The following is a 23,434-nucleotide window of genomic DNA, read 5'->3' on the forward strand; positions in this document are numbered from 1 at the left end:
ATATTTTGTGAATATGTGCTTGCTTTAATCGTTGTTCCAGTTGATTACTGCCTTAATGTGGCAGAGATGAAGAAAGTCGAGGTAATCTTGGTTTTATATTCTTGTTTATTCACTTCTAAATTTCTTATATCACAATGAAATAGGTCACATTATCACCATGATTAAGAAGTTTAAAATAGCTTTTCAGAAGGTTTAATTACTCAAGAGTCAATTATATGATCAATAAATTGGTCTACAGCAGATTCTTGTATATTTTCTAAGTGAAACTGTTTTACATCACATGTGGATCTTGTCAGAGCTTTAGCTTGAGACTTGGTATAGGTTGGATCATAGTGATCACGTAAGATACTCTCCACAAATTCTTCGAACCGATCATGTGCTAATAAATCATACCAGTCGTACACCTTCTTCTTCCCAACAAATCTCGCTAAAGGTGCAAGTGTCGTTTTCAGTTTCTCCACATCAGATATCCAGTGAGGATAATCCTTAATGATGTGCCGAACACGTTCGGACATGGGTAAATTCACTTCGTATCTCTGTCCTTCACCCATTTTGTCAAATAGTGTTCCTGGGATGGTAACTCTGCCAATCCGCCTACTCTCAGACTCCACCCACACAGGCTTGGTGCTGTCCAGCTGAGACATCTTGTCCCGAAGGAGGGACTCCCACATCTTCTGAGAGGGCTGGGTGTGGTTGTGCCACAGACCGAGGGTGGACCCCTTGTGGCAAGCTAAACCTTCAAGGTCAAGGACTTGTTGGCCTCGTTCTGATAACTGGTGAAGGAGAAAAGTCTTGCCACTTCCTGTTAAACCTGAAATGGTCATAGTTATTATAAGTCAGTGTGAATCAACCACTTCACTTTCATCCTCATAGGAAAACAAGAACCAGATGTTTATTTTATTTAATGTTTGTTTTTTGACAAATCACAAGATGTCCCATAGTGATGAAACTTTGAGAATAAAGAAAGAAGCGTTTTCACAATATTCAAGCATATCACAGCAGGGACACCAGAAATTGTAAATTTTACATTAAATTGTATATTTATGATAATTATCCCATTTCACAACATACATTTCTTCCTTCTTCTTTTCGATCATTTTAAGGAAATGTGCTTGAATAAAGTTTCAAGCTTCTAAAAACATTTCACCTGAACACATCCCAGCATCACCATGGTCACCACCCAAACAAATGGATCACGCATTGTTGTGATCTATCACGAACTAATCACCTGCATCATTCTCTTTCTCTTAGCCTCTTCAGGCTAGAGGAACTGTGATGCAGGAATGGAGTGGGGGGATAGGGGGTTAATGTGAGGTAGGATAAGTATTATAACTACATAATTTAATGTAAAATGTACAACTATTTAAACTTATCCCACCTCACACTACGCATTGATCCCATGGCTGGACGGTGGGCCACAGATACAAGGAAGCTTATCCCACCTCACACTACGCATTGATCCCATGGCTGGACGGTGGGCCACAGATACAAGGAAACTTATCCCACCTCACACTACGCATTGATCCCATGGCTGGACGGTGGGCCACAGATACAAGGAAGCTGTTGCTAAACAGTGATACAATCAATATCCGCCATAACACTGTCAAGTGTCGTGAAGACAAAAACTCGTAAATGGGTAAAAATATCATAACAGGCATCTGGACCCTTTACGCTAGTCACATGTAACATGATATGGGGTATAACATGAGTCATGTGGCTTCACATAGGACATCATTACAAGAAATGTGAAATGTTTTTAGAAGCTGGAAACTTTATTCTAGCACTTTTCCACATAAGAATCAAAAGAAGAGGAAGAAATGCATAGTGTGAGATAGGATAAATTTGAAAATTACTCTTCTCACACTTTCCACCATGGAAATAAAAAACAGGGCCATGTTCCAGACAGCAATCACAGAGCTATAGAGCTATAGCAGTCATAAGTCTATGATAAAGTGTGAGGTACACTTAGCACTACAAAAGTATTATTGAATGGGGCCAGATAAAGAATCATTTAATGACACTGAATAATTAAATAATAAAATATAGATTTAGAGCATCACATGATTATGCCATCAAAACTGTTGATTACAAAAAGTTTAAAAAGCCATCTGAGGTCATTGACTTTCTCAAACAAAACTATTGTCAGCATAAATCCACAGGATTCATACAAAAATGAGAAAACCAACCTGTTATAACCCTGAAGTTCATCTCCCTTGGAAGGATGTCGAGATCCCGGGTGACAATGTGCCGGTATGACTTATAGCCCCCCTTCAACACAAACACACGAAATCCAATCTCGGCCAGAACTATCGCCAGACTGTTTGACCTCTGACCTCCACGCCAGCAGTACACTAGAGGTGAATAGTTTTCATCTTTCTCCTGGAAATAGTTTTCAATATGTTTGCTGATGCAACTGGCGACATATCTGGCCCCCAGTTTCCTAGCCTGGAAGGCATTGTCTGTGTACCGAGTACCCACTTCAACGTGCTGGGCCTGTGTCAGCACTGGCAAGTTCCTGGCACCTGGTATGTGGTCCAATGAAAACTCTCTCTCTGTACGGACATCTATAACTTCTGATGCCTGAGGTTCAAAAGGATTGCAAGTTTGCTGAGGAGGAGATCTGTACAAACAGCTTGTGGCATGAAATGGAGCAGTCGGATGTATGGGGATTTTGACGTGTCTTCTGACACAGAGTCTCCCCATCTGCATCGTACACCGCATCGCACACCATCGAAGATTGCTGTTCACTGATTGGACTTCTACAATGGACAAAGAAGTGCTCAGAAACATGATAGTGATCATAGGAGTATTGTTTGTTTGTTGTTGAACAACATACTCGGCAATATTCCTGCTATATGACGGAGGCCTGTAAATAATCCGAGCCTGGACCAGTGATTGATATTGTGAACAACAATCAATGCCATCGGGGTATGATGACACACTATGAACCATGTCACTGAATCTGACCACCTAATCTATTTGGTCGTCATGTACAACCAGCATAAGTAGCTAGCGATCAATTCTAATCTGGAATACCCACCGTGAGTGATGAAAGACACAAATGTTTAGATCTGGATTACATGTGAATATCTGTACACCTGAATATTTCTTGCTTGTTGAATCAAATCTAACAAGAGACAAAGCTCAGCCTGGTTGCAGTTGACCTGGGTCTCGTTCCACAAAGCGATCTTATCTCTAGGAGTATTGTAAGCTTATGTTAAAGTGAGGGAGTTACCATCATCTTAGCGCTATTAGTATTGTAAGCTTATCTTAAAGGAAGTTACCATCATCTTAGCGCTAGGAGTATCATAAACCTATGTTAAAGTAAGGGAGTTACCATCATCTTAGCGCTAGGAGTATTGTAAGCCTGTGTTAAAGCAAGGGAGTTACCATCATCTTAGTGCCAGGAGAATCACAAGCTTATGTTAAAGTATGGGAGTTACCATCATCTTAGCGCTAGGAGTATTGTAAGCCTGTGTTTAAGTAAGGGAGTTACCATCATCTTAGCGCTAGGAGTAAAGTAAACCTGTGTTAAAGTAAGGGAGTTACCATCATCTTAGCGCTAGGAGTATTGTAAGCCTGTGTTAAAGTATGGGAGTTACCATCATCTTAGCGCTGGGAGTATTGTAAGCCTGTGTTTAAGTAAGGGAGTTACCATCACCTTAGCGCTAGGAGTAAAGTAAACCTGTGTTAAAGTAAGGGAGTTACCATCATCTTAGCGCTAGGAGTATTGTAAGCCTGTGTTAAAGAAAGGGAGTTACCATCATCTTAGCGCTAGGAGTAAAGTAAACCTGTGTTAAAGTAAGGGAGTAACCATCATCTTAGCGCTAGGAGTATTGTATACCTATGTTAAAGAAGGGAGTTACCATCATCTTAGCGCTAGGAGTATTGTATACCTATGTTAAAGTAAGGGAGTTACCATCATCTTAGCGCTAGGAGTATTGCATACCTATGTTAAAGTAAGTGAGTTACCATCATCTTAGCGCTAGGAGTATTGCATACCTATGTTAAAGTAAGTGAGTTACCATCATCTTAGTGCAAGGAGTATTGTAAGCCTGTGTTAAAGTATGGGAGTTACCATCATCTTAGCGCTAGGAGTATTGTAAGCCTGTGTTAAAGTAAGGGAGTTACCATCATCTTAGCGCTAGGAGTAAAGTAAACCTGTGTTAAAGTAAGGGAGTAACCATCATCTTAGTGCAAGGAGTATTGTAAGCCTGTGTTAAAGTATGGGAGTTACCATCATCTTAGCGCTAGGAGTATTGTAAGCCTGTGTTAAAGTATGGGAGTTACCATCATCTTAGCGCTAGGAGTATTGTAAGCCTGTGTTAAAGTATGGGAGTTACCATCATCTTAGCTCTAGGAGTATCGTAAGCCTGTGTTAAAGTAAGGGAGTTACCATCATCTTAGCGCTGGGAGTATTGTAAGCCTGTGTTAAAGTAAGTGAGTTACCATCATCTTAGCGCTAGGAGTATTGTAAGCCTGTGTTAAAGAAAGGGAGTTACCATCATCTTAGCGCTAGGAGTATTGTATACCTATGTTAAAGAAGGGAGTTACCATCATTTTTGTGCTCGGAGTATCGTAAGCCTGTGTTAAAGTAAAGGAGTTACCACCATCTTAGTGCAAGGAGTATTGTATACCTATGTTAAAGTAAGGGAGTTACCATCATCTTAGCGCTAGGAGTATTGTATACCTGTGTTAAAGTAAGGGAGTTACCATCATCTTAGTGCAAGGAGTATTGTAAGCTTGTGTTAAAGTAAGGGAGTTACCATCATCTTAGCACTAGGAGTATAGTAAACCTGTGTTAAAGTAAGGGAGTATCCATCATCTTAGCGCTAGGAGTATTGTAAGCCTGTGTTAAAGTAAGGGAGTTACCATCATCTTAGTGCTAGGAGTATTGTAAACCTGTGTTAAAGAAAGGGAGTTACCATCATCTTAGCGCTAGGAGTATTGTATACCTATGTTAAAGAAGGGAGTTACCATCATTTTTGTGCTCGGAGTATCGTAAGCCTGGGTTAAAGTAAGGGAGTTACCATCATCTTAGCGCTAGGAGTATTGTAAGCCTGTGTTAAAGTAAGGGAGTTACCATCATCTTAGCGCTAGGACTATTGTATACCTATGTTAAAGAAGGGAGTTACTATCATTTTTGTGCTCGGAGTATCGTAAACCTATGTTAAAGTAAGGGAGTAACCATAATCTTTGCACTAGGGGTATCGTAAACCTATGTTAAAGTAAGGGAGTTACCATCATTTTAGTGCTAGGAGTATTGTATTCCTTCCATGTAAATACTGAACAGACATCCAATTTAAACAGCGTAGGCTAAAGTTCAAAGTGATGCAAGGTTCAAGCCTTTGATTCAAAACAATATGTTCTTTCAACAACAATATTTAAATAGAAATATCTAAAGTAACAGTCGCAAACACTACATTTTAGCTTGCAAGTATTGGTAATTGAGTTTTGACCAGACAAGCCAGAAGTTGACGGGTCGGGCAATGATTCCTGCCATCAGCATACACTGGCACTGAATGAGACAGGTCCCTCACAGTGACCAAAAACATCAAACAGTTGGTGGGCTCCAGTGATGTCGACCATGTACAGTAAACTACGGTTTCAGCAAACTCAAAGGGACCACTAATTTTATTTTGTTATATCCGAAGTTAGTTATAAGTATTTCGACTGTCACAACATACTTAAAACACCTTGGTTTCGCGGATTTACCAATCAATAAAATTTTACTGAAAATGCTGAATTTCCTCACTTGAGTTGTCTCATTTTATACACAGAACATATCCACTTCAAAGGCTATAGCCAAATCACTGTGATGGTATTGTTAATTTAGGGTGTAATTTGAGGACAAAGTGTCAGTACTTAAGAGTAAATCAATTGCCTTCAATTGTTTATTGCCGCTTTGAAAAGCTGTGCATGGCCTCAGAGTGAGTGAGTGAGTATGGTTTTACGCCGCTTTTAGCAATATTCCAGCAATATCACGGCGGGGGACACCAGAAATGGGCTTCACACATTGTACCCATGTCGGGAATCGAACCCGGGTCTTCGGCGTGACGAGCGAACGCTTTAACCACCCGCATGGCCTCAGATGTTTTGATAGGCAGACTGGTGACACATGAGCAGCTCAGCTCAGCTCAGGGACTGACAGTTCGTTATAAACTTTAACATTATAGTTGACAGAGTACACACGGGACCACAAAGCATATTCGTTATATCCATCAATTCTATATGATAAAATATACAGCAAATGGCCGGGACCAAACGAACAGTTCGTATTATCCGTCAGTTTGTTACAAGCATGTTTGTTATAAACATACTTTACTGTATCTCAGGAATCCAGTAAGGGTCAAGGTCAATCACATAATCAATCTTTAAACATAATATTCACAACAGCTATATCATTGAAAGAAATATTTCTTATAGCAAAAGCCACCAGCTACAGTTCTATACCAAGTGAATGTTCTACCATGCTAGCTAATGTAGATCTATGTGAGCTCAATGATCTTGACTTATATGTACAATGGTTCTTGCTGACTTAATTGTTTTGTTTTGATGTCACTATATTAATTCTTATTAGTTGTTAGTACAGAAAGTGAGTGGATGTGAGTGTGAATATATATACATGTATATATAATATCAGTGTTCAATTTAGACAAACATTTAATTTACACCTGTAACAGCGACTCAGAAATAATATATCAATTACAAAAAAACTTATCTAATTACAAAGACAGTTTCATAATTCACACTTGGGAATCCTATCTGGTCTATACATTATGTCATATTTTTATATCTCAAAATGATGAGCAGAATTCAAATGACAGAAGTACTGATGAGTGATAGTATCAGTCGGTCTAGATTTTCCCCATACACAGCCTAATACATATTTTTCAGTTTGTCATAATTCCATCGTGATAACAAAAATATGACTGTCGACGTGTGTATTTAAAATTCAAAACAGAAAAATCACTGCGTACCTGAACCTATGGTACTTTTTTCTAAATCAACTGTGCATCCAAAATACTACTGCAGCATTTGGAGGCACATTGGCCATGTCAAGTTCCTCGCAGCGATAGCCCGTTCCCGGAGCCGTATCGCGATGATAATCGGGAGGGTAACGAAGGTGTCACGCACTGGGGTGGAGCTTGTGGCCCATGCTTATAAGGGAGATAACTCTAATCGAATTTATTTGGTTTGTTGAAAAGCTTGCCTGAAATACGAAATACGAAATCATGTAGACTTAATACAGAAATACGATGGCACGCTATGCCAAAGGCATCAACACTTGAAACAGAAATGTCTTTGTGTGTCAAATATAGCTGATTTACAGGCCGATTTGCACACACACTCGTTTCTAATTTGCAAAATATTTGTTTTGTCCGTGTTATATATCCGGTCCTAAATTTCTGTGAGAGCGCCATCTGCGGACGGAGAAAGAAAAGTTCGTTTTCTATTTCTACTTCAGTTTATGTTGATAATAAATAAGTTTTGCGACATGATTACTTTTACTGGAATACCTTCCTTGTACAAGTCAATGAGCATGATAGCAAAAACAGATATAGTTCATATTTTATGAATTTACTCGTTTTGCCTAAAAAGTCAACAACCGGCTCACTGATTTTGACATGGGTCGTACTGGTAGAACCCAGTCAGGCTAATGACAATATTGGCGAACGTCCTTTCGCATTTCTGTATTGTGTGTATGAGGTTTTAAAAAACGTGACAGGTTTAACGCAAAAGGCGGTTGACCCAAGAACGAATAAGCAGGAACTGCTTTGCTCTGCCTGAACTGGCTCAAGTCAGTTGAGTTACAGAATTTCACAAATTACACAATTACACAAGTCTATTTTTGGATGATTAGGTCATAGGGCCTATAAAAGAGACATTGCATGAGAATAAGTGTTGATAATAGTGATTTGTGTCGGAGCAAGTGAGGTATTCATGATGCTGTTTTTGTTGTAGTCTTTCAATAACTGAATGTCATTTGTCATGTCTGTTTCATGTTTTGATATTGTCATATAATGACACATCTTGCTGTACATATTGCCTCACACTGTACACAGCATGAATAGAGAGTTTAACAGACACTTAAGACACTATTTTTTCTGTGTGACATATTATTCTCATGGTGAACTCAACACATCTGATTTGAAATGTTAATGATATCTGGGATGATATGTAGGGATTCATCTTGGATTCCAAACTAAGTGCCCTTGGCAAGCAAGATGGGATGAACTTGTTCAAAATTTGATTGTTTTAGTGTTTTAATTCTTAGGAATTAGGAAATTTTAAATTCATATTGGGAATTTTAAGTAACATTTGCTGCAGACTTAGGGCCGATACTGACCCAATCTAGATAAATCCCTGATATGCATTCTTTAATCATTGTCAATACAACAGTTTAGGAGCACCTTAAGAATACAGTACCACAACTTCTCGTGAGGACGATCTCTGCCGTAGGTCACACGTCTCAAGACAAGCAACCAGTTTTTGTGAGAATCGGTCGGACGCGAACCCGGCACCTTCGGATTGTTAGCCTGACAGTTAACCGACTGAGCTATGTCCACACTGTTAAACTTAGTGCAAATTTACCTAGTCATGCCTATGACGTCACGGAACTGAACGAAAAGGGTTGAATAGGTGACGGACACTTACGAAGGTTACGGGTGGGCATGGTGTCTCGTGACTTTATTCTACGGACACTTACGAATTATCCCGATGCCATTTTGCACACTCGTCCCATTCCATAATCTACCAGATACCGAGTGGTGAGGAATGAGCCGATATGCCGCGAACTGAAAACGGCGTCAGACGTCGAACTCGCGAGTACACATGAATGATATGTTGATTTTTGTGACAGAAAAGTGTGGTAGGGAACACTGTAAGAATGATGTGGATAATAATAAGGAACGAGGGAGGAATAAGCATGACTAGTGAAGACACAACGGTGAGTTTGCTTTTGAATCAGTACTGAAAAAATGTAGCCGGTGAAAGTGGCTTGTGTGAATGTTCCAGGACAGTTTCCAGTAGCCAAAGTATTAGACACAAAACCATTTCATACTTTTTACTTGACGTTTTTGTGTGAAGAATATCAGGAGCCGCTATAGAATCTACAATAACCACTAAACGGGTAGATTTACCTAACCCTAATGATCGTAAAGGGATGATTGACCGTAAAGGGGATCCAAGGGCTAAGGACAGAGTTCGGGTAATCTAATAGCCACTAAACGGGTACCTAACCCGAATGATCGTAAAGGGGTGATTGATCGTACAACAAATCTAACTGATGCTTGTTCAAAGAATTGTCTAGAATCTGGATCAGGATATGGTGAATAACCTGGCTCATGCTTTCCTTCACTGGTTGTCTAGGCCAGACTACATTAGTGAGTTTTATCCAGGCGGACATTATGTATAGCATATTTAATGGAATGGTAATATGTACAGTTGCTTCCTCCAATTAGATTGGTTTTGAAATACTTTAATAAAACTACCAATATCATTATCAAGTACAGTAAACTACGTTTATGACGAACACTCTTTTAACGACTTGTTTTTTAGTCCTGGTCATTTGTTGTATGTGTGCTGTATATGTGCTTATAACGAATTACGGCTATTACAAACTTAAATTAGTAGTCCCTTTGAGTTTGTTATAACCATAGACTGTAACTGAATGGATGGCAACCTAAACTTGAACAGACCCGTGAAGATCTGGGGTAGAATAGGTCTTCAGCAACCCAGCTTGCCGTAAAAGGCGACTAACGGGATCGGGTGGTCAGGCTCGCTGACTTGGTTGAAGCATGTCATCGATCCCAATTGCGTGGATCGATGCTCATGATATCAATCACTGGATTGTCTGGTCCAGACTCGATTATTTGCAGACCGCCGTCATATAGCTGGAATATTGCTGAATGCGGCGTTAGACAACAAACAAACAAACAAACAAACAATAAACTTGAACAGATGATGATCCTTGGTTTGCGAGGCTCTTATTGCACATCTAGTGCCTTATTGCACATCTAGTGCCTTAATGCACATCTAGAGCCCCACTGCACATCTAGCGCCCCACTGCACATGTTTACCTTCAACTGATGCTGTGTGAAAATGAAAGTGTTTTTTTTACTAATCCTACTCACTCTTGAATGCCATTCACAGACGTCATAGTGTAGTGTGTTTACCTTTGTTTTCAGTTATCTCTGGTGGGTTTGGAACACCATGAGTATATTTGGTGGCACATCACAATTCGGTCAGTCCAATATGTTCGGTTCATCCACAAACAACACAGCATACAATCCCATGAAGGACATTGAGGTAGGTGAAACCTTATTTATCCAGACAAGATAGAACCGCTAGTGTCAAAGAGAAACAGTAGTTATATATGAAAGTAGTTAGGACTTGACATTACTGATCATTGTTAACAAAGTCAAGCATCATCATTGGAAGAAATAAAGTTGGTAGGGTCCCAGAGGTTTGCTCCTAAACAATTTGAACTGAGGTAGACCAAAATATGCCAAATTTTGAGTTTTACCATTAGGTTTATGGTAAGAAACCCCATCATGTTTAGTTTTGAAAACTAAGTCATTGTAAGGTGTTCATACATGTGAAAGAGTTTGAGTACTTTTTAAACATTTATTGTAAATTTTCTGATAGTGGAAATTTATAAACTTTTCCTATCTCACACTATGCATTTCTTCTTATTCTTCGATCTTGGTGTGGAAACGTCCTAGAACAAAGTTTCCAGCTTCAAAAAACACCACTTACCCAAACACATCCCATACATCACCAAATCACCACTGTGATCATGGTTCACGCACCACTAAAATCCCGTGCGACACGACCCCAGCGACCTGATCACCTGACATATCCAGCACCCTCATTCTCAATTCAATCGCTATGGTGTTCGGATGTTATTCTTGAACAGAGAATTTTTTTTTTTTTTTTTTTTTTTATATATAAAATTTGAATACACAGCATCACTACTAAAGTTTCCACACCAAAATCGAAGAATAAGAAAAAAATGCATAGTGTGAGATAGGATAAGTTTAAAAATGTATGTATGTTTGGAATGTCCATGTTGAGAACCATGTGTGTCTTGCAGGTTGCCTCTCCCCCTGATGACAGTGTAAGTTGCCTCAAGTTCAGCCCCGGTGCTCTCCCCTCCACATTCCTTGTAGCAGGCAGCTGGGACAACAACGTGAGTACTTAGTGATACAGTGTGAGTACTAAATGATACAGTGTTTATATATGTCATTTTTCATTTGGGGGGCATGGGGGCCCAGTTGTCTAAGGCGCCGCAATTCACTTTGCAGAGTTGCGTCCCTTTGGTACGCCAGAAAACTATGGTTGTGGGTTCAAATCCCAGTGCACCCCGATTATGTTTCCAGGTTTGTCAGCACCATACCCGTGTTCGTGGGTTTCACCGAAGTGGTAAACATCTAAGACCTGCATCACTTCGGGCTTTCCTCCCACATCAAGCTGACACACAGTGATATAACTGGAATAGTGTTATGAGCGTCGTTAAACCAGACTCTCTCACTCATTGTTCTTTGTTCAAAAGTCTTTGGTGACATTCATAAAAGAGCTATAGTCTGAAAAACATCTTGTGTACCTACTGACCTTTGGACTATGTACTTCTTGTGGCAGGTGCGTTGTTGGGAAGTGCAGCAGAGTGGCCAGACAATCCCCAAGGCCCAGCAGACTCACACAGGACCAGTGCTGGATGTAGACTGGAGTGATGTAAGACCTTCTAGGTTGTTTTGGGTTTTTCTTCTTCTTTGTAAAGACCTTCTATGTAATATACAGTCGAGTCTCGTTAATCCGACACTCGTTAATCCGACAGTCGGCTTTATCCGACACTAATGATGGGAACCGATTAAATCAGTGCTATTTTGACCCGTTAATCCGACAGTCTCACACTCCGACTCAGACACACCTAATTTGCAACGAATTATCGAAATCACTCATTAATCAGTCTCATTAATCCGAAACAGTGATCAGCGAACTCCGTGGTCATCTGCCTGCGAGTACACAGCCCATGTTTTGATGCAAGACGAATCTGCTGGTAGCTGCATGTTACAATGGCTGTAGAGATAAACTTGCTTAACAATAAACAATTAATGCTTTAAATAAAGAAAACAGGATAAATCACTTGCTTAGATTACCTCAATCTTATTTATATTTATTTTATATTTTTTATTACGTGTTTGAATCCTTATCTATCGTGTACTTGTCCGATGTCACGAATGTTGATACTACTAAATTTCGTTAATCCGACATAATCATATGCAACCATCGATGTCGGATTAACGGGACTTGACTGTACATGCTTTCGCATACTGTTTTTTCAAAAGCACCCTAAATTTCAGTGGCTGAATCAAAAGTAAGAAAGAAACATAACATAGATTTTATTATCCCAAGGGAATTGTTTTGCAACATAAGAATCTCATCAGCTGGATACACATGATTACAATATATAATAGATATGAATCACTGACTATTTGATTAGATTTTGTACAATACCTTTAGTTGATAGGCATTCTTTAATACAGAACAATATGAAATCACTACCTCATATAGTCAGTGTGATGTACAAACAATACAAGACCTGTTATGTGATTATTGAAGCCAACATTTTGGAACCAGTAAGCATAGGACACAGCATTAATAATCAATACAAACACACTCACTTTTATGACATTTACGTTACAGGCCTAGAAAATGGGCCTACGTCTGCAACACTAATATTTGTTTCTCTGGTGACTTTGTTTCACAGCTTGAGACATAACACAAACCCATTAGTAACAGGCATACAGTTTCATTGACAGTTTATTCTGACGTCAAACTAGTAGCCCTGTGCTTATCATAGGGGGGCGGTCGGGTAGCCTAGTGGTTAAAGCCTTCGCGCGTCACGCCGAAGACCCGGATTCGATTCCCGACATGGGTACAATGTGTGAAACCCATTTCTGGTGACCCCAGCCGTGATATTGTTGGAATATTGCTAAAAGCGGCGTAAAACCATACTCACTTACTCACTCATCATAGGACAGAAAGATTTCCTGCACTTTCAGTGAAATTAAACAATGTTAAACAGTACAACCTGAACAATTGTTCAGAATATGATAATTCATGTATGAATGGTATGACAGTACGGAACTTGATTCATCAATCATTACCCAGTCAACTTTATTTTGAGATGTGGGATAGTCCAGTGGTCGCTTGCCACACAGAGCCAGGTTCTCTGTCCCATCCTTGCACAGTGTGTGAGGGGTTTTCTTCGTACCCCAAACATGACTTTACAGGGATACTGCTTGAAGCAGCACAAGCTCACTTCCCTTTTAAATCCGGTTGGGATTCCAGGCTGGAATAGGTCCCCAGCAAACCCACTGCTGGTCGTAAAAGTTGACTACTGTATTCAACGTAATAAGCGGCTCGGGCGCTCTAAAACTTAGAAATAGGGGTATCTTATTAGAATATTATTTTGGTGAAAAAAACAGAGTTGAAAGATCATAAATTTCGTGGTTTATGCCGACACCCTGAAATGTTAATATCCGACAGATATATTTTTCTAGCAATTTGATTTTAGGGTGCATATAACACACAAGTGCATATTAAACATGAATAAATAAGTGTTGTGTACATTGATCGATCGGAAGAGGTGCTAATTGGGATTGTTCACTAGCCAATATATTAGCAAATATCGCCGTGGGCGCTTATTAGAGCCGGGTGCTTATTATGATGAATACGGTAAGTGAATTTCACCATCAGGCTCGATGACTTGGTGGATCATGTCATTGTATCCTAACGGCATGGATTGTTGCTTATAATAACAATCACTAGATTCTCTGGTCCAAACTTTATTAATTTATTTACTTACCATCATCATATAGCTGGAATAGTGCTGAATGCTGCACTAAACAGCAAACAAATAAACAAATAAATCCCCTCCTAACTGAATATACAACCTTGGGTTGATTCTCCTGTGTCTGAAGCCCAGACCTGTCATGCCGTGGCTGGAACTTCAGTGTGTAGCTGACCCGTGAAGATTCCGGGGTAGAATAGGTCTTCAGCAACCCATACTTGCCGTAAAAGGCGACTATGCTTGTTGTAAAAGGCGACTAACGGGATCGGGTGGTCAGGCTCTCTGACTTGGTTGATACATGTCATCGGTCCCAATTGTGTGGATCGATGCTCATGATGTCAATCACTGGATTGTCTGGTCCAGACTCGATTATTTTACAGACCGCCGTCATATAGCTGGAATATTGCGGAGTGCGGCGTTAAACAACAAACAAACAAAACAGTGTGTAGCTCTCCAATATGGGTTGTGTTTAGCCACCTGACTGTTATGTACCAGTAGTGTGTGACAGTTGAAGGCTGTGTTTCCAGGATGGCACCAAGGTGTTCACTGCATCGTGTGACAAGACTGTGAAGATGTGGGACCTCAACAGCAATCAGGCCTTACAAGTAGCACAGGTGAGATACAGGCAGGCTTTACAAGTAGCACAGGTGAGATACAAGCAGGCCTTACAAGTAGCACAGGTGAGATACAGGCAGGCTTTACAACTAGCACAAGTGAGATACAATCAGGCCTTACAAGTAGCACAGGTGAGATACAGGCAGGCCTTACAAGTAGCACAGGTGAGATACAGGCAGGCTTTACATGTAGCACAGGTCAGATACAAGCAGGCTTTACAAGTAGCACAGGTCAGATACAATCAGGCCTTACAAGTAGCACAGGTGAGATACAGGCAGGCTTTACAAGTAGCACAGGTCAGATACAGGCAGGCTTTACAAGTAGCACAGGTGAGATACAGGCAGGCTTTACAAGTAGCACAGGTGAGATACAAGCAGGCCTTACAAGTAGCACAGGTGAGATACAGGCAGGCTTTACAACTAGCACAGGTGAGATACAATCAGGCCTTACAAGTAGCACAGGTGAGATACAGGCAGGCCTTACAAGTAGCACAGGTGAGATACAGGCAGGCTTTACATGTAGCACAGGTCAGATACAAGCAGGCTTTACAAGTAGCACAGGTCAGATACAATCAGGCCTTACAAGTAGCACAGGTGAGATACAGGCAGGCTTTACAAGTAGCACAGGTGAGATACAGGCAGGCTTAACAAGTAGCACAGGTGAGATACAGGCTGGCTTTACAACTCGCACAGGTGAGATACAATCAGGCTTTACAAGTAGCACAGGTCAGATACAAGCAGGCTTTACAAGTAGCACAGGTGAGATACAGGCAGGCTTTACAACTAGCACAGGTGAGATACAAGCAGGCCTTACAAGTAGCACAGGTGAGATACAGGCAGGCTTTACAACTAGCACAGGTGAGATACAATCAGGCCTTACAAGTAGCACAGGTGAGATACAGGCAGGCCTTACAAGTAGCACAGGTGAGATACAGGCAGGCTTTACAAGTAGCACAGGTGAGATACAAGCAGGCCTTACAAGTAGCACAGGTGAGATACAGGCAGGCTTTACAAGTAGCACAGGTCAGATACAATCAGGCTTTACAAGTAGCACAGGTCAGATACAGGCAGGCTTTACAAGTAGCACAGGTGAGATACAGGCAGGCTTTACATGTAGCACAGGTGAGATACAAGCAGGCCTTACAAGTAGCACAGGTGAGATACAGGCAGGCTTTACAAGTAGCACAGGTCAGATACAATCAGGCTTTACAAGTAGCACAGGTCAGATACAGGCAGGCTTTACAAGTAGCACAGGTGAGATACAGGCAGGCTTTACATGTAGCACAGGTCAGATACAAGCAGGCTTTACAAGTAGCACAGGTCAGATACAATCAGGCCTTACAAGTAGCACAGGTCAGATACAGGCAGGCTTTACAAGTAGCACAGGTGAGATACAGGCAGGCTTAACAAGTAGCACAGGTGAGATACAGGCAGGCTTTACAAGTAGCACAGGTGAGATACAGGCAGGCTTTACAAGTAGCACATGTGAGATACAGGCAGGCTTTACAAGTAGCACAGGTGAGATACAAGCAGGCCTTACAAGTAGCACAGGTGAGATACAGGCTGGCTTTACAACTCGCACAGGTGAGATACAATCAGGCCTTACAAGTAGCACAGGTGAGATACAGGCAGGCTTTACAAGTAGCACAGGTCAGATACAATCAGGCCTTACAAGTAGCACAGGTGAGATACAGGCAGGCTTTACAAGTAGCACAGGTGAGATACAATCAGGCTTTACAAGTAGCACAGGTCAGATACAGGCATGCTTTATAAGTAGGACAGGTGAGATACAGGCAGGCTTTACAGGTAGCACAGGTGAGATACAGGCAGGCCTTACACGTAGCACAGGTGAGATACAGGCAGGCTTTACAAGTAGCACAGGTGAGATACAGGCAGGCTTTACAGGTAGCACAGGTGAGATACAGGCAGGCTTTACAAGTAGCACAGGTGAGATACAGGCAGGCTTTACAAGTAGCACAGGTGAGATACAGGCAGGCTTTACAAGTAGCACAGGTGAGATACAGGCAGGCTTTACAAGTAGCACAGGTGAGATACAGGCAGGCTTTACAGGTAGCACAGGTGAGATACAGGCAGGCCTTACAAGTAGCACAGGTGAGATACAAGCAGGCTTTACAAGTAGCACAGTTTAAATATTTGCAGGGCAAACCAGAAACCTGTGATCGTGGGTTCAGATCCCAGTTTGCCCTGAATATGTTTCTAGGTTTGTCAGCACTATACCGTGCTTGTGTGTTTCACTGAAGTTTTAAAAGTCTGAGACCTTCATCACTCTTACATTAAGGACCACCTCCGTGGTCTAGTGGTAGAGCGTCCGCCTGGAGAGCGGAAGGTCCGGGGTTCGATCCCCGACCGCGTCATACCAAAAGACGTCAAGAGATGGCTTGTTGTTACCCTGTCTGGCGCTCAGCATTAAGGGGCTAAAACAAGGACTGGTCGGCTCAGAGTCAGTATACTGTGTCTGAGTGGGGTATTCATGTTAAACTGCGGCATGGTATCTCAGTGAGCTAGCACTATAAATCGGCATCAGTCCGGACTAGTTCAAGCAGCCACACAAACACACACACGTACATGCACGTCGCTATATATAAGTGCAATAATCTTGGGTGCGACGATAAAACCCCATTTCACCTCACCTCACCTCACCTACATTAAGCTGACACGTCAGATGTAACTGAAATATTGTTAAAAGTGGCATTAAACCCAACTCACTCACTCACTCACTCATGATAAAACAGATTTCGTCATCTTGTTTGTTTGCATACTTACGTGATCAGTAATGTAATGGTGCTAGTTTTAGGTTGTGTTCCACCATGGCTACAATGTTGTGTGGCTGTTACAGCATGATGCTCCAATCAAGACGGTGCACTGGGTGAAGGCCCCCAACTACAGCTGTGTGATGACAGGCAGCTGGGACAAGACTCTCAAGGTAAAGTCATACAGGGTTTCTGGTAGCTGAAGGTTTTCTTCAGAATAGGTCCTCAGTACCCACCCCATGCTTGTCTCTGTAAGGATTTATGGTCAGAATAGGCCCCTAGTACCCCATGAATGTCATATTCCAATTGCATGGATCGATGCTCATGATGTCAATCATTGGATTGTATGGTTCAGACTTGATTATTTACAGACTGCCATCATATAGCTGGAATATTGCTGAGTATGGCATGGTCCTGGTCAGAATAGGTCTCGAGTACCTCATGGTTGATTCCCTTTAGGGATTCCTGGTCAGAATAGGTCCCCAGTACCCCATGCTTGTCTCCCTTTAGTTATTACTGGTCAGAATAGGTCCCCAGTACCCCATACTTGTCTCCCTGTAGGGATTCCTGGTCAGAATAGGTCCCCAGTACCCCATGCTTGTCTCCCTTTAGTTATTACTGGTCAGAATAGGTCCCCAGTACCCCATGCTTGTCTCCCTTTAGTTATTACTGGTCAGAATAGGTCCCCAGTACCCCATGCTTCGTTCCCTTTAGTTATTACTGGTCAGAATAGGTCCCCAGTACCCCATACTTGTCTCCCTTTAGTTATTACTGGTCAGAATAGGTCCCCAGTACCCCATACTTGTCTCCCTTTAGTTATTCCTGGTCAGAATAGGTCCCCAGTACCCCATGCTTCGTTCCCTTTAGTTATTACTGGTCAGAATAGGTCCCCAGTACCCCATACTTGTCTCCCTTTAGTTATTACTGGTCAGAATAGGTCCCCAGTACCCCATACTTGTCTCCCTTTAGTTATTCCTGGTCAGAATAGGTCCCCAGTACCCCATGCTTGTCTCCCTTTAGTTATTCCTGGTCAGAATAGGTCCCCAGTACCCCATGCGTGTCTCCCTGTGAAGATTCCAAGTCAGAAAAGGCACCCAATCAGAATATCACTGATGCTTGTCACAAGAGACAACCAAACTACTTATACTAGTAGACTCAGTATCGTAACTGTTAAACAAACATGATGCCAGGAGCGTATGATAGTTTGTGCTGCCATGTTTCTGAATAATGTTGAAGTGTCTTTCTCCCCCAGTTCTGGGACACTCGGTCACCAAACCCCATCATGAACATCCAGCTCCCCGAGAGATGCTATTGTGCTGATGTGGTGAGTAACAGCCAACCACAGGTATCCATAGGTAACCACAGCCATACCACAGGCATATAACACCTATACCACAGGCAATAACAGCCATACCACAGGCATATACGAGCCATACCACTGGCATACAACACCCACACCACAGGCACATAACAGTCATACCACAGGCATACAACAGCCACACCACAGGCATATAACAGCCACACCACAGGCATATTACAACCATACCACAGGCAACCACAGACATGTGACAGCCATACCACAGGCATATAACAGCGATATTACATCAAAAGTGCTTAGCTTTCTGTGTCCATGCCGACCGTGAAGATCTGGGTTAGAATTTGTCTTCAGCAACCCTCTTTGATCAGTTTGGAAAGTGTGCTTACATACTTTCATCAGTATCATATGATAATTATGAGGATAATATACCTGCATCGTATGTCCCTGTTGTAGAAATACCCCATGGCAGTTGTTGGCACAGCGGGTCGGGGTCTCATCATCTACCAACTGGAGAACCAGCCTCAAGAGTTCAAGAGGATGGAATCACCCCTCAAGTACCAGGTGACGAAAATGTTGCTGTGTATTACTGGTTTACTCTATGTGTTGTTTTAAGTAGGAAATACTTGAACTCCTACACACTCATGTAATTTCAAGAAGTTCTGTCATGTTATCAAAAGCAAGCCCTCGAACAGAATCTAAAATTTGTATTTTATTTATTTGCTATTGCCTCAGCTGAAAGATTGACCTAATTTCCACAGCATATCAATTATTCATCTTCTACACGGTCCTATTGAAACTGAACTCTTGCTTATTAGAAATTGCAAATCAGACTGTAACTAGATCATGTGACCATGGTTACTGGATATTTATGAATATAATATTTAGTATGTATTTGAAGATTATTCACTTATGAACCATTATTCGACCAGGGGACTTTTAGACAGAATCCTCATAGTTGCAAGAAGTGAGAATCGTTCTGAAGTTTTTTTCTGACATACTTGTTAATCCCTTGTTTCTCTGTGCAGCATCGCTGTGTGAGCATCTTCCTGGACAAGAAGACGAATGCTCCGACCGGCTTTGCGCTGGGCAGCATTGAGGGCCGTGTGGCTATACACTACGTCAACCCCACCAACCCCAAGGACAACTTCACCTTCAAGTGCCACCGGTCTAACGGAGCGTCCAACGGCGTGCAGGACATATATGCGGTAAGTTCATCTGTGTGTAGGACAGATGGTCACCTTGGACTAATGGTTGTCAGGACACCCGTGGGGTCTAATGTATAGAGCATAGGCTCGAGAGCAGGAGGTCGGTGGTCAAATCCCCTGCCTGTGTCATATCAAAAGAGGTAAAAAATGGTATTTATTGTTACCCTGCCTACATTAAGAGGATTAAACAAGGACTGATTGGCTCTGAGGCATTATTCTGTGAGTGCGGTATCCATGTTTAACTGAGGCTAGCACTGTGTAAATCCAGACTAGTACATGCAGCTACAAACACATACTTGCATGTTCTTTGCTATGTAAGTGCAACATTCTTGAATCCGACATTATGTACCATAAAGATTCCTAATAAGAAATTGGTCCTCAGCAACCCATGCTTGTCATAAAAGGCAACTAACAGGATTGATTGGTAAGGCTCATTGATTTGGTTGATGCATTTCATCATATCCCAGTTGCGCCGATCAATGCTCATGATGTCAGTCACTGGATTGTGCGGCATTAAACAACAAACAGTTAGAATGAGACGTTACACCCATTTGACCTCACCTCACCTAATGGTGGTGGGCATGGCAAGCCAGCTGTCTCTCCATCATGTTTATGAGCTGATGTTTTTGATCTGTTCAGGATTCTTTGTAATGTTTAAAGAATGGCTTGAAGCAGTGTCGGAAATAGCTGCCTGCCCCCCTGCCCGTGACTGGTAACTTTTGCATGAAATTTTGTTCCTCCCTTGCCCAACTGTCTTGCAGACAATTTTAAGACTACTTATGTATTCAAGTCTTTACATTATTTCAACTCAATAAAGTTGGATTTGTCTCATATTTTTGACAATATTTCCATATTTATAATGTTTTTAATGCGGTCAGATAACTTTGAAGATTGCCAGGCAACACCTGTCCCACTGTCTGGTTGGTTTTAAAATTATTTCAAACTTTGGCTTAAAGTAGGGTTGTGCAATATAACTACTATACCAATATATCGCATTTCAACCCTTGCATATCAATATTTTCCAATACAGTCACAGAGAAATTCTAAATATATAATTATAAAAATTATGTCAACTATCTTGAGGGGTTTGGGTGGACAGGTTCCTATCTAAACCGTGCAATCAGTCTCGTTTATCCATACTACCTATTTCGTAGTCAGAAGGCTGGATTATTGAATGAAGAAGTGCCATTAGAACAGTACAAATATATATAATTTGGGCTCTAACACGTATTTCAATATGCATCACAATACAGCTCTCTGTATTGCGATGTATTGCAATACAATTAATTTTCCATTTTTCTGTATGTAAAGAAAGACATTGATATTGTTATACGATTCATTGTTGAAAATGTGATTGACCACTGAACATGAGTCACAAGCATAAAGGACCCTTGAAGATCCGGGGTGAATAGGTCCTCAGCAACCCATGCTTGCTATAAAAAGTGACTGTGCTTGTTGAAAGAGGCGACTAACGTGATCGAGGGGTCAGGCTTGCTGACCTGGTTGATGCAGGTCATGGTATCCCAATTGTGTGGATAGATGCTCATGATGTCAATCACTGGATTGGCTGGTCCTGACTCGATTTTTACTGACTGCCATCATATAGCTGGAATATTGCTGAGTGCGTTGTTAATCAAAAAACAAACATAAAGACAGTACATGATTGGACAATGAGGTATCATGTACTATTTGAGTTCTATTTACCTGAAACACTGAATACAGGATGCCACTCTTCTGCAGGTGAATGACATCTCGTTCCATCCCGTCCACGGCACTCTGTCAACTGTGGGATCTGATGGCCGATTCAGCTTCTGGGACAAGGACGCCCGCACCAAGCTGAAGACCTCGGACCAGTTTGACCAGCCTATCACGACCTGTAACTTCAACGCTCAGGGCAACATTTTCGCCTATGCATCCAGCTACGATTGGTCCAAGGTGAGAACAAGCTAATATTATTGCGAAGTTCATTCTTTGCTGAGAGTACTGGGAGTTCTGTTCTTTAGTTCCCCACATGGGTACAATGAAGCCAATTTCTTGGTGTCCCCTGCTGTAATATTGCCAAAAGAGGCATCAAGCCATGCAAACTCACTCACTCCATCACAATTGACACCTAGTTGATGCATGTCAACGTATCCCAATGGCATGGGTCTGTGCTCATGATGTCAATCACCTGATTGTCTTGATTATTTACAGACAGCAGTCACATAGCTGAAATATTGCTGAGTGTGGTGTTAAACAACAAACAAACAAACAAAAATCATTGTAAAGGCAATAAAAGATGTCAAAACATTGTCAGTAATTCTCTTTGTTGGACAATTATTGTTTTGGATAATTCAAGGGTGAATCAGATTTTTTTTAAAATAAGCACATTTTATTTCACATGAAGCTTTCCCAACTGTTAGGGTGACCTTGAAATGTGCCATTTCAATTCCAAAGACATAAGCCTGTTTTGGGGCATATCTTGGCAAAGTCAAGTGTATGTAAAGTGTATGTAAATGCAGAGGTAAGAATGTTCTGTTCTCTGTTATTGTAACATCGAAGGTGCCGCTGTGCAGAGTTGCGTCCCTTGTGCATGCATGGGTTTCACTGAAGTGGTAAACGTCTAACACCTGCATCACGTCAGGCTTTCCTCCCACATTAAGCTGACACGCGTGATGTAACTGAATACTGTTAAAAGCGGCGTTTAACCCAACTCAATCACTATTGTATCCTGATGACATGGACTGGTGTTCATTTATATTCTCATTTTCAGGGTCATGAAGGGTACGATCCGCAGAAGATGAAGCCACATATCTTCCTCCGGTCCTGCTTTGACGAACTAAAGCCAAGCACCAAGAGGTCATAAACACATCCTGCCCTCAGCCTCACACAAGATGGACGACCGTTGCAGTCATGTCTCATGATGTGCAACAATTATCTTAATATGAACATTATTTTGAGATACTTATTCAAAATGGATAACACCATTTGGTGATTTAACAACATGATCGGTTCCAAGTCATAAATCTTGTAAATATTCATGCTAATTGTCATTTTTTGTTTCATCCTGTAATTTTTTGTCATATGTCAGTGCAAAGTCAAGCTGTCCAAGAATCTGGTGATTATGAGTAATACGAACAGAGCATGTGCTATTGACAAGGGTCCAATCACTGATGATCCACAGACTCGACTGGAGGGGTCTGTTTTGGATAACAGAAGGGTGAATCTGATTTTGTTAAAATAAGCACAGTTTGTTTCACATGAAGCTTTTTCAACAGTCAGGATGACCTTGAAATGTGATATTTCAATTCCAAATACATAACCCTGCTTTTGGGGCATATTTTGGCAAAGTCACTGAAATATATGTTTTGCCTAAAAGCGGCATCAGAAGAGGTCCTCCTGACTGCTGAAGGTATGGTCCAGATCTTAGCATGTGTCTTACCTGGCTTTACTATGTCTCCTTCATGGTACCTGGTGGTCACCTTGAGCTTGTTGTAACGTATAGTTGATATTGATGTACATAAGCATGATCAGACAATAAACAATCTTTACCAGCTACATTATTTGTGTTGTCAATTATGTAAATTAGTATCTATATGCTATGATTTTTTTTACTCAAGACTGTCAGATTAGTCTCGTACTGGGGCAGATAAAGTGCAAAATATACTAGGAACACTATTTGAGTGAAT

General features: G+C 41.3%; 2 protein-coding genes across 3 annotated transcripts; one reads left to right on the plus strand and one right to left on the minus strand.

The window, feature by feature from the left end:
- Nucleotides 1-85: 85 nt before the first annotated feature.
- LOC124114352 (tRNA 2-selenouridine synthase-like) lies at nucleotides 86-7,153 on the minus strand. 2 transcript variants are annotated; one of them, XM_046474868.2, is made up of 3 exons: nucleotides 6,981-7,153; nucleotides 2,187-2,759; nucleotides 86-811 (listed from the first exon to the last, which is right to left on the minus strand). In XM_046474868.2, the coding sequence occupies exons 2-3, from the start codon at nucleotides 2,719-2,721 to the stop codon at nucleotides 201-203; spliced, it is 1,146 nt and encodes a 381-aa protein (XP_046330824.2). In that variant the 5' UTR covers nucleotides 2,722-2,759; nucleotides 6,981-7,153; the 3' UTR covers nucleotides 86-200. The 2 variants fall into 2 exon arrangements, with proteins under 2 accessions (XP_046330824.2, XP_048256069.1); XM_048400112.1 differs by lacking the exon at nucleotides 6,981-7,153 and having other exon boundaries at nucleotides 2,187-3,188.
- A 153-nt stretch (nucleotides 7,154-7,306) lies between these two features.
- Nucleotides 7,307-23,301, plus strand: LOC124114353 (mRNA export factor-like). The gene is made up of 11 exons (XM_048400113.1): nucleotides 7,307-7,444; nucleotides 10,191-10,311; nucleotides 11,099-11,194; nucleotides 11,644-11,736; nucleotides 14,386-14,472; nucleotides 17,330-17,416; nucleotides 18,496-18,567; nucleotides 19,015-19,122; nucleotides 19,587-19,766; nucleotides 21,507-21,701; nucleotides 22,519-23,301. The coding sequence occupies exons 2-11, from the start codon at nucleotides 10,216-10,218 to the stop codon at nucleotides 22,609-22,611; spliced, it is 1,107 nt and encodes a 368-aa protein (XP_048256070.1). The 5' UTR covers nucleotides 7,307-7,444; nucleotides 10,191-10,215; the 3' UTR covers nucleotides 22,612-23,301.
- The last annotated feature ends 133 nt before the right edge of the window (nucleotides 23,302-23,434 follow it).

Source organism: Haliotis rufescens, unplaced genomic scaffold, assembly GCF_023055435.1.
Source record: "Haliotis rufescens isolate VD_foot unplaced genomic scaffold, xgHalRufe1.0.p SCAF_2, whole genome shotgun sequence".
Lineage (NCBI taxonomy): Eukaryota > Metazoa > Mollusca > Gastropoda > Lepetellida > Haliotidae > Haliotis > Haliotis rufescens.

Bases quoted from the DNA above. Each gene is read 5' to 3' on its own strand.
- LOC124114352 (XM_048400112.1), bottom strand. From the start codon at position 2,952: ATGGTTCATAGTGTGTCATCATACCCCGATGGCATTGATTGTTGTTCA. The intron at 812-2,186 runs GTTGGTTTTCTC...TGACCATTTCAG, and splicing joins GAACTTCAGGGTTATAACAG to GTTTAACAGGAAGTGGCAAG.
- LOC124114353 (XM_048400113.1), top strand. From the start codon at position 10,216: ATGAGTATATTTGGTGGCACATCACAATTCGGTCAGTCCAATATGTTC. The intron at 17,417-18,495 runs GTAAAGTCATAC...TTTCTCCCCCAG, and splicing joins GCTGGGACAAGACTCTCAAG to TTCTGGGACACTCGGTCACC. The intron at 19,123-19,586 runs GTGACGAAAATG...TTCTCTGTGCAG, and splicing joins AATCACCCCTCAAGTACCAG to CATCGCTGTGTGAGCATCTT.